Source organism: Rhynchophorus ferrugineus, unplaced genomic scaffold (genome assembly GCF_030347505.1).
Source record: "Rhynchophorus ferrugineus isolate W39M unplaced genomic scaffold, kcgeb_rfMv2 rfM10, whole genome shotgun sequence".
Classification (NCBI taxonomy): Eukaryota; Metazoa; Arthropoda; class Insecta; order Coleoptera; family Curculionidae; genus Rhynchophorus; species Rhynchophorus ferrugineus.
The window spans coordinates 23,749,948-23,762,477 of NW_027472589.1; the positions used below are offsets into that span (position 1 = coordinate 23,749,948).

The following is a 12,530-nucleotide window of genomic DNA, read 5'->3' on the forward strand; positions in this document are numbered from 1 at the left end:
TTGAAAACTAGAAAATAAAGTTGCATGAACAACAACGTGTTGACGATTCAAAACATCATATATAGTCAATTCAAAACAGTAGTGTACCCAAGTGACCTGTCAAAACGTCGCAATGTTGCCGCAGCAACTCTGAGTTTTAGTTCAGTTTGGCTTGGCACACAACAAAATTCTTATCTAAATAAAATAATGAAACAAAAATGTTATGTATTATAATTTATTTTAACATTATAGTACATCAAATGCATTTATTATCGAAGAACTTAAAACTGCAATTAATTACACAGCCACAATAATTTATACAGTTAAATATAATATCCTACAGTCAGTTAAAGTATATCAATTGTATACTGACCTTTAGATGTTTCCTCTTTCATCACCCGTCAGCATTGAATCATAAACCAACATTCATAAAGTTTTATTCAATCACTGTCACTTTCAGAATCACTAATCAAATGAATAACTAAGCCGTTCATTTCTAATCTATCAAAAACTTGCTCCCAATTATACTATTTGTCAATATCTTCTTCAATGTGTCTGATCGAGCTAATAAAAACCGAAGGTGTTATTTTTGACAATGCTTCTTTCCATAAATCCAGATAGGTTCTGCTTTGAATATCCTTCTCGACATGAATATCTATTGTGATAATTCTTTGCAATACCCCATATCAACTCAATTGGATTAAAAATGCAGTGATAGGGAGGAAGACGTAATACTCTGTGGTCATAACGTTCAGCAATCTGATCTACCATGTATATTTTCTCAGACTTATTTCTAATTAAGTAAATTACATAAAATGCAATTAAATTTTTCGTTTATATTTATCAATAATTGAAACAATTTGAAATATTTCATTCTTTAACATTGTTTCTTCGAAACTTATTTTATGTACTTTCAGCCATTCCTTAATTGCACCCTTCGTTGATGCACTTGTTCATAACAATAACTGATGGTTCCTCCAAGTTCTTTAAAAGCTGATTTTCAAACTACTGCAAAAACAACTTATCATTTCTCCATGATAGTCATTCTGGGACTTAGAGGAAAAGACTAATTCTGCGCCAGATGTAAAACCATTCCTATTTCCAGCATGAAAAACTATATGTCTGCAATGGATTATTAATAAACGTTGTGACTAACAAAACCTAATCGATAGTTGTTCCAACATTTACATTTTTCCATCAACTTTTGTTGCCTTTACACTATATTTATTATCACCTTGCCATGGGTGACCAATGTACCATTCTGACATATTCATGTCTCATCTAAATATACAAATTGATATAATAATTCTTCCTTGATTTTGTTATATGTTTTTAAAAATTGTATTATTGTAAAAGTAACGTCTGGAAGTTCCATTAAACCCTTCGTAGGTTTTCTTTACACCACTTTAATCCTATATTGCCCAACAGTGTATGAAGGGATGTTTTACATCCCTCAAATAGCTGTATATGTTTTGGCTTTTTATGGATACTTCCCAGACTAACAATTTTCTCTGAAATAATTGTATTAAATTATGTTTCGATTGAAAAATCTCTGTACTGTTTTTATACATTTTATTTATTTGATCTCTGACACAGCAAATATCAAGCTGCTCTTGATTCGTGACCTATTTCGTATAAAGACAGTTTCTTTTAGAATTTAAGGTTATATTGTTTTTGATTTTTTGACATATTTTAGTGACCGTGTTTGTACTAATATACAGTGCAGCTGCAACGCGCAAAAATATATTTTCATTAACAACCCCGCAATTTGAAATTCGTTAAAGCAAAGTGTTAAAACAACGTTTGCTGGTTTATATACGGCAATTATAATATTTTAAAAAATTTGCAGACGTTTGACAACAGGACAAATTTTGCAGACTCATTCGGTTACATGTTTGAACTTCTCAAACAGCATTGTGTCTCTTTTTAAATACAATAAAATGAGATGGAAAATATTGTCTGACGGTAAAACGAATTTTCAACTTTCGACAGGCACATATTGACGATGTGCGTCACTACTGTTAAGAAATATTACATCCATATGTGATAATGAATGAAACACTGATTTACTGAAGCTGCATTCAAAATATTGTCAGTTGAGTAACGAGTCGAATTTAAAAAAAAAGATCGGAAAGAGTATCTTGATGAATAAAATCAAATTTACTTTTAAAAATCGATTTCTTAGCTATGCTGGAGACTTATTAAGTTCTCTGTTAACCGAAAACATTGTTTATTCAAAACGAATAGATAGAAATAATTTATGGGTAGTTTGATAAGTCAGTGCCTTTTTGAATTTCTGGCGCAGTAGCTGTAAATGCAAGTTTTAATAAACTACTATAAGATTTATTGCATCATTTAGTTTGTTCCACAATAGAAGAAAATAGCATAGTTGACTTTCTTAACATTCCGTTTCAAATGGATCTGCCACATGAGAAATTTACTGTTAAGCAAATAAAACAAACAATACTTAAAGAAATCAATGCTAAAAACGCTCCTGGTTTTGACCTAATTACTGAAAGAATCTTAAAAGAGCTGTCAGAAGAGTGCATCAAATTAAATAGCATTCATATTTAATGCCATCCTAAGACTTAATTACTCTAATGGCACTTGGAAAGGGGCTCAAATCATTATGATTCTTAAACCTGGGAAAAATTCTATCGTCCTATAAGCCTGTTACCTGAGATCTCTAAACTTTTCGAAAAAATATACATTAAAAGGACTCAAAATAAATAGAGGAGAGAAATATTATTCCAGACCATCAATTTGCCTTCCGTAATAAACACGGAACAACAGATTAAATACATAGATTAGTCAACCAAATTAACAAAAACTAAACGATAGAAAATATTGCTCCGCTGCATTTCTAGATATTTCTCAGGCCTTCGACAAGTTATGGCACACTGGACTGCAATTAATTTGATAAAGCTTTTTCCCCATACGCACCTTCAACTGCTGAAATCATATCTTACAGACAGACATTTTACTGTCAAACAGGATGACGAATACACTGACCTACACCCAAAATATTCAGTTAGGTCAGTGTTTTTGGCTCATTGTTATATATGTTTTATAGAGCTGACCTACCGACCTCAAGAAACACTAATATTGCAACATATGCTGACGATACAGCGGTTTTGTCATCACACGAGGATCCAATATCAGCCACAAGACACTTCCAACTTCATCTTAACAAAGTCGAATTGTAGTTAAAAACGTGGCGTATCAAAGCAATTGAGACAAAATCTACCCATATGACATTGACATGTTCACTAGTAAAATTGAATAATGATGAACTACCGCAAGCAGACAATATTAAATATCTGGAAATGCATTTTGATCGACGTTTGATATGGAAAAACCATATAGTGACAAAACGCAAACAACTTGAGCTTAAACTAAACCAAATGTATTTACTGATACTATAGATATAAATTATCATTAAATAACAAGGTTTTTCTGTATAAGTCAATACTTAGGCCCATTTGGACCTATGGTATTGAACTGTGGGGTACTAATAGCAAATCTAACGTAGATATCCTCCAGAGTGTGATTCGAAGTGTTAGTGCGAAGTGTTGAAAGACTATTAGTGAGACTCATACGCAAACTACACATAAAGTGAGATTTAATAATCTCCAGCATAATTTGGAATAGTCTTTAGAATACGATTTAGATTACAAGTTGTCGAGCAGATCACTTACTGAAGCGATCTTGTATATGTCAGGATGGTTATATCTTATAACGGAAATCATATAATAATACTTATTGCCCACTGACAGCCTCGCAAATCTTTACAAAAATAAAGAAGAACATTAACATTATTTATTATTATTAAGCATTATTCATAGTTCATCACGGAAGTTAAGTACAAACTTACTAGATACTATGGACTGCATAAATATCAATGGTTAACGCTTGGTTTACTGTACTAGTTACTCTGTACGCTACTCTGTACTAGTTTACTGAGTCGTACCAGCTACAAGTAAATCGTGAAAGTACGTGAGGTGATTGAGGCTGTACATTTTACATGAATATTTTATAAGAAAAAAATCATCTGCGCAATTACTCACCACGAGTAACCGTTTCTCTTCTTCAAAGAAATGTCAGACGCAATTAAAACAAGTTTTTTGCGCGGTTTAAAAACATGGACACATCACAAAACACCAAAGACCAAGTAACACTCAGAAAAAGTCTCCAGTGCACTAAAGTACATTAAGTTGCGCCTTATATATATATATATATATATATATATATATATATATATATATATATGTATATATATATATATATATATATATATATATATATATATATATATTTACAGATTTTATTTAATACGTTATGGGAAAAGGACTGTAATATAGATCGAATGTACTTACTAAAATCTAAAGCCTGATTTCGGAATTCTACTGGATTTAGTCTTCAAGTTTACTTCTTCAGTCACTACATTTTTTATTTCAATGCTTCAATGCTTTCGGTCAAAAATATTGTGAACAATTCTCTTCATTTCTTTCAATACTGGTGTCTTCAAATAATTGCATTCTCAATTCTCATTGCAATGCTGTTAACAATTTTTTCATTAATGATGTCTCTCGTTGTCGATGCACCGTGTTTTACCGCTGAAGCTCCTCCCTCGGGATGGGAAATACTCTTCCAGCTAGGAACTTCTCACGTCAATAGAGGACATGCCTTTCGTTCTGTCTACTCGGTTTCCTTCATGGTTCGAATAGTTTCACCAGACATTCGACACAATGCGACTCCTAGACTATACAACAGAAAAAATTCTACAATTAACGTAAACTAAATTTACACGACTGCCCCAAATATAAATAAGTAAAAATTGCGTGGTAACAGTGTCTTCATATCGATTATTTTGAAAAGGATAGCACGATAACCGGAGAATATTATTCAGAGCTTTTGGACAGATTTGATAATGATTTGTAGCAATATGATCGTATCTGACGAAGAAAAAAGTATTGTTCAATCAACACAATCCACGGATGCACAAGTCTGTTGTCACCATGGTAAAAATCCATAAATTAGGCTACTAAATGCTGTCTCATCGAGCAAATTCTCCGGATTTAGACGCCAGCGGCTATTTCCTGTTTCGAAACCTGAAAAGCATCGGTCTTAAAGATTTGTGTTAAGTAAAGAGATCATCACTGAAACAAACACATATTATTTAAAAGGAATTAAAACTTGGAAAACTCTGGACTATATGTATTGAGTTAAAAAAATATAAAACGTCAGTCAAAAAGTCACTGATTTTATCAAGCAACCCTCGTATCTTGTACGTAACAGTAACATCTATATTTTTTCTTGTTGTCTACAATCTGTCACTTCTAAGAACTTGAACAAAATCCATCGGCTAACAATTACATAATACTAGCCAAGTAATACTATAATAATGTTATTAAATAAGTTGAACACCTGGTTCAAAAATAGATTTCTGGGTATCCCGTCGCAGTATTTCCCACAACGCCTTCATAACTGTAATATATAAACAAGATTTTGGAGTGGTGTGATCCAAAACATATAAAAACAAAACAGGCTTTTTATTATGATACGTCGATCCTATACTGATATACAACATCCATCAACAATTTCGATTTTATGACCGAAACTTTTTTTTCCTTTTACCAATAATCTATACAAATAAAATGAAAGTGTTCGTTTGTACAAAATCGCTATGAAATACCGAGACTGCATCATATGCTACAGTGAGAAAAAGGTATTTTTGAAACAAAATACTATCAGGCTATTTCCATAAATATGTTAACTAAAGAAATTCGACCAATATAAATGGTTATATAATATATAAAATCAGGAACCAAATCAGGATCTGTTGAGGCAAAGTGAAGGGGAGGAAATCGAGGGAAACGCTCAAATTTTAACAAACTGTTCACATATTTTTTATCTAAAATAATCAAATATTTGTATATAATGTTATTGCTGAGCTGATGTGACGGAAAATCGGAAGTCTTTCAGTGCAAAAGCCATTCAGTTTGCTTTTTAAGCACTAACTATAGCATATAAGACCTCGTAGAAATATTGTACTACTTTATTGACAACTGCTTCTATGGTGTAATGTTTAAAGCGTTTAGCTCCGATCGAAGATCGCGGGTTCGATTCCCAGCAGTGACAATAACTTTTTGTTGTTGTTTAGTTAGAAAATTTGTCAATTTACCTAGGCTAGGTAGCGGACTCCGAGGTCTGAAGCTCTCCTTATTTTCAATCAATGTTTCTTTACTCCTATTTTTCCTCATACGGGCTGCATCTTTAATTGGCCTACCCATTATAATATTAAATAAAATAACTGCGTAATTTATTGATTAAATATCTAACACTAAAAAAAGAAAAATATAATATTTAAAAAAAGAATTAACCGATTTCAAAAAAATTAATAAGGAACTCATTAAAAATTAAAAAATAATCAAACTTATATTTTGACGCAAAAAAAGCATTTTAAAATAAACTATGTACATAATCATTGCAATAACTAAATAAAAATAATCAAAAACCTTATTTAACCTATCTACTATAAGTATTTTATATTCTACTATATACATACAATTTAGCTTAATACCTAATAAAACAATGTTAAACTAGAAATATAGATATTAACCTTCCTATATGCAAATAAACCGAGCATACAATAGAAAGGGCTATTAATATCGAAATATTTTGAATATATCTTAAGCAGAACACTTTAAAAAACAAATATTCTAGAGATCTTACTTTTCAAAATAAAACTAATGCTACTATTAAAATCACAAATTATGCTTCAGAATACCACATCATCATGTACATAGAAACCCGACCGATAAAACAAATACCTGTTATAGCTTCGAGCTCCATACACATATTCTTGAAGGATAATAGCAACACGGTCCATTTCAACATATTCGGCTTTGAAACAGAAGTGGGGCTATTGTAGCGAGGGAACAGGCACTTTGTAAGGCCCTACATAAACGGGTCAAAAATTCCAGCAGATACAGAGAATTTAAAGCGTCCTCGAAAGGGAATGGGAAATATCAAAAGCCTACACTATTGTGTAAACGCAAAAGGAAAAACTGTAAGAGACTTTTTGACGACAGATCGAAGAAATGCTTGCAGGGTTTGATATATACAATGGTGTGAAGAAATATGTACTCGAAATTTTACTAAAAAATGGAATAGATAGGGTTGATGTGATCTCATTTTTTTTTGATAACATCTTTATTAGATATACTTAGTACAATCTTAATTATAAATTAATTTATTACTACATTTCGTTTGTACAGTGCATAGACTTGTGAACAAAATAAAGACTGACCTAAATGCCAAAAAATATTGTTCGGCCGCTTTTCTAGGCATATCTCAGGCTTGAGATTACTTAATGAAGTGAATTTCTACATGCCAAGTATATATATATATATATATATATATATATATATATATAATATAGCCATAAGAAATGCTGATTACCTATTGGACAGATTGTGCAACCACTAAGATTAATTAAAAAAGGATATGGGTATATCACACATTCATCATATCGAAGGCTTAGTGATTGCTTATGAAATAATCTTGATTTTATAAATAATTATTTAGAAATAATCAGATTCTCATCATTGACCACTGACTTATTTCCATATCCTTCCAGTTGCTAGACAATGTTGACAAATGAAACATATTCAACATCTTCCAAACTTCAGCAATAGTAAATTCTTGATTTATTGGTCATTGAAAATCAAATTATACTTGTTGTAATGACCCAATTAGAATACCAGAAACTTAATTTTTTAAGCCCCACAATTTCAAAAAATATTTAACTGTTTTCCCTCTTACAGGAAGCATTACTCGGGCAACCAACGTAAACTGTCCCTGCCTATGGAAGGTCCGGGAAAGAAACGTCACCATCATCATCACCATCACGAAAAAGATAAGGACAGTACACCTGAAGGATTCCAGAAGGAGATGCGCAGGGTTGGTTCGACGAAATATTAATGAAATACATTTTTAACGAGAATTTTGCTTTTGATCCAGGTATCCACTCAGCCAGAAGACGAAGACCTGAAGGAGACTGACCGAGAACAACTCACCAGTCACCGATCGGATGATCCACGAGTTTTTCGCCGCCACAAAACATCCATAATGCACATTGGCAAAGGGGTGGAACTGCATCCGTACATCAAGAAGCTCTACGATCATAGTCCACATGCGGTGAGTTCTCACTTTTAACAATACAATAATAGTTGGAACACGATTAATTATACAAGGGATTAACAACATAATATGATCACCATATCTTGTAACATGTTGGTAACATAGCCTCTGTGTAACAGGTCAATTGAAAAGTTCCCAGCCTGACACATAGATGGCGATACTAGAATTAAATCAATACGTTTTTTAGTTAGCCTTAACCCACAAAAGATGCATATATAAATTTGACAACTGTCGGATCATTAGTTTGTGAATTATAACATTTTGAGTGAAGCAACTTTTGTTATTGTGAAAAAAATTGATAAAAAGGAATTTCGCGTGTCGATAATATATTGATTTTTGAAGGAAAAAATACAGTTGAAGCAAGAACTTGGCTTGATATCGAGTTTCCGGACACTGCTCCATGAAAATCAACCATCAAGGATTGGTATGCTAAGTTTAGACGTGGTGAAATGAACACCGGGGACGGTGAACGCAGTGGACGCCCAAAAGAGGTTGTTATCGACGAAAACATTTAAAATATCCACAAAATGATTTTTACTAGCCGTAAATTGAAATTGAATGAATAGCAAACACTCTAAAGATATCAACTGAACGTGTACATAATATCATCCACGAATATTTGGGTATGAGAAAGCTGTGTGGATAGTGGTTGCCACGCGAGCTCACTTTTGACCGAAAACAACGACGAGTTGATGATTCGGAGCAATGTTTGAAGATGATCAAGCGTAAAAAACCAGAGTTTTTGCATCGATATGGGACAATGGATGTCAATGCAGTCCACTCGACAGTCATCCAAGTGGACTGCCACACGATGAACCCGCTCCAAAACGTGCGAAAACACAATAGTCGAATGGCAAGGTTATGGCGTCTGTACTTTGGGATGCGCGTGGAATAATTTTCATTGACTACCTTGAAAAAGGAAGAACTATCAACAGCGACTATTACATAGCGATATCGGACAGTTTAAATTACGAAATCGCCGGAAAACGGCCGCATTTGAAGAAAAAGAAAGTGCTGTTTCATCAAGACAATGCACCGTGTCACAAATCAGTGAAAACGATGGCAAAAATTCATGAATAGGGCTTCGAATTACTTCTTCATCCACCGTATTCTCCAGATCTGGCCACCAGCGACTATTTCCTGTTCTCACATCCGAAAAAAATGCTCGTTGGAAGAAATTTTCGTCAAATGAAGAGGTGATCGTCGAAACTGAGGCCTATTTCGACGCAAAGGACAATTCGTAGTAGAAAAATGGTATCGAAAAGTAGGAGAGTCGCTATAATCAGTGTATCACCCTTGAAGGGAATTATATTGAATAAAAAAACTAATTTTTCCAAAAAATGTGTTTTGTTATGGTAGGCCGGGCACTTTTTAATTGATCTGTTACTATATTTTATGTAATTTTAATATTACTGCCATTTTCTTAGTTAATAAACTTCAAGATGAGAAATAATAACTCTCCAACATGGCGCCTGTCAGCTTTTATTTACAGTTTATTTAAAATATATTTTAAAGTAAAGCTGATAATGACTGACGCATCAATGGTATTAAGATGGAACTCGAGGACTAAATTGAAATACAGACAGCAATCAGGTGATATTGAGGTATCACGAATTATGAAATAGAAAGAAGGACTTATATTATGACATATGCATTATGTACAATATATTACACAGGAAGATTAGGTGCATTTATTATAGAACTTGTCGTAATTACTAACTTATAAACCATTAATAATATACATATCTAATCAATTGAAATGACGACATAGATAAGAAATTCTTGATGACTAATATCAAAATAGTAATTCATTGACAGAAAACAAACAATTTAATAACAGTTAGTGCTTGCGAATCATTCAGATGTTTTTTTAATAAATTTTCTGTCAAGAAAGCAATGGAGAATATAAAATAAAAGACTCAAATTTCGTCAATGAAATGTGAAAAGTCACGAAAATGTCGTCCAACCCATAACTCATAAAATCATTGGGCAATTTCTACGGAGATATGTTCACAGCAGTCATCTAATTGAAATTATTTTACTGCGAAAACATTATAATTAATAGTATCTATACTTACCTATCTAGCGCTGGCAAAAGGGGACCTCATTATCTCGTTCCCTGTCGAAGCAACTGATTATAGACGAAATCTATTTCTGTCTATCTAATGGCTTCGGCATTTCAATCCGAAACATTAGGTAGAGACTTGATCAAAACAAACAGCGCGCAGAAACAACGTTTGCCGGTTTATAATCATCATCACTAATGTTTAGAAGATTGTTGCAGATATTTGACAACCACACGAATTAGAGAATAAGCTATAACTAGAAAAAATGAGCAATAAAAACACTGTCTCAATTCGAAACGAATTTACAAATTGCTGTAGATAATACATTCAACGTCATGATAACATGAGTTCACTGTTATTTTGGATAGACTATAAACATTTAACACCATTTAAAAACAAACTTTTGACATCGGACATCGGGACATCGAGTATAATATCTTACCTGTCGTACGGTGTATCATCTCTCCCCAGAAGAAAATAACCAAAGGGTTAACCATGGTTATAATTGTTACGAGATCCTTTTTGAGTATCGATAGCACCTCCGTCTGTTAGTTCACCTTTGATGGTGTTTTTCAAGCTATTATAGCTATGGTGTAGTTTTCTAATATTCTGTATAAAAGGTCAAAAATATAAACAGCAACCCTTCTATATTTTTTTAAGTAATTACATCTTACATTAGATATGCTTAGTAAAATCTTAATTTACAAATTAATTCATTACTACTTTTCTGTTGTACTTAAATTAAGAAACAAGCAAGGCGAGTACGGGATTAATACACCACTATTTGCAAAATTAAATTAAAACTAAACTACTTAAGCTAAAGGTAGGAATACATTATATAATAAACAAGTTCGTGTAGTTATGTTCTCTTCAAATCTTCTGATTTCCTGGGTGTTGTCGAGTAGCTGTAACCTTATTTCATGTTTTCAAGGGGCTACCTTGGATCACTTCGTATATCTAATTGATTTTGAGGTCATCGTGCAGCTCTTCGTTAGTTACGTAACGATGAACATTGGTAATTAATGATAAAACTTTATTTTGGGTGCGTTGGATTACTAATTGGTTTGATGTATTAGTGCAACTCCATATTTGCACACCATAAGTCCAAATTGGCTTTATGATTATCTCTGTGATTTTAGGTCTAGTTGAGATTATCTTCCGACTTACAAGTACAGTTGCTTGACTTTGAGTCTAATCTGCTCTGCTTTTTATCTAACATGATGTCTCCAATTTAACCTACCATTGAGATGTATTCCTAGGTATACAACTGGTTCTATTTAAGGAATCGGGCATCGATGAAGTGATATAATTAGTTTCTTGTCATTTCGCCACAACGCAAAATTAATATCAACAAATTTGGAGCTATTAAGCTGTATTTTCCAGCCTCTAGTCTATTTATAGATCTTGCTGGCCACAACTTGTACTTTTTATAGAGCCTTAGACAGAGATACATATTTTGCCATAAAAACTGTGTCATCGCCAAATGTTTCCAGTACTATTTCTTTTGTTGTTGGGATATTAGCAGTATGGAGCAGGTACAGGAATGCTCCTAAGACTCTTCCCTATGGAACTCCAACCGAAATAGGTTTAAGTATACCCTTCTAACCGGTCAATTGAAATGTCCCCGATCTGGTACATAGATGGCGCTACTAGAATTAAATCCATACGCTTTTAGTTAGCCCTAAGCTTCAAAAGATGCGTGTATAAATTTGACAGCTGTTGGATCATTAGTTTGTGAATTATAGCATTTTGAGTGAATCCACTTTTGTTATTGTTAAAAAAATGGATAAAAAGGAATTTCGCGTGTTGATAAAATATTGCTTTTTGAAAGGAAAAAATACAGTTGAAGCAAATACTTGGCTTGATGCCGAATTTTCAGACACTTCCAGGAAAATCAACCATCAAGGATTGGTATGCTAAGTTTAGACGGAATGAAATATCAGACACTCTAAAGATATCAACTGAACGTGTGCATCATATCATTCACGAATATTTCGGTATGAGAAAGCTCTGTGCAAAGTAGATGCCGCGCGAGCTCACTTTTGACCGAAAACAACGACGAGTTGATGATTCGGAGCGGTGTTTGAAGATGATTAAACGTAATAAACCCGAGTTTTTGCGTCGATATGTGACAATGGATGAAACATGGCTCCATCATTTCACTCCGAAGTCCAATCGACAGTCATCCAAGTGGACTACACATGATGAACCCACTCCAAAGCGTTGGGAAACGCAACAGTCGGCTGCACGGGAAAACGTAACGGCAAGGTTATGGCGTCT

General features: G+C 33.3%; 1 protein-coding gene across 4 annotated transcripts in view; it reads left to right on the forward strand.

Annotated features, from left to right (window-relative positions):
- Positions 1-12,530, forward strand: part of Ae2 (anion exchange protein Ae2) — a 212,364-nt gene that overhangs the window by 128,427 nt on the left and 71,407 nt on the right. For all 4 annotated transcript variants that reach the window (XM_076415695.1, XM_076415697.1, XM_076415698.1 and 1 more), the window contains 2 exons: positions 7,809-7,944; positions 8,005-8,181. In XM_076415695.1, coding sequence (XP_076271810.1) covers positions 7,809-7,944; positions 8,005-8,181 — 313 coding nt within the window. The remainder of the gene's footprint in view (positions 1-7,808; positions 7,945-8,004; positions 8,182-12,530) is intronic.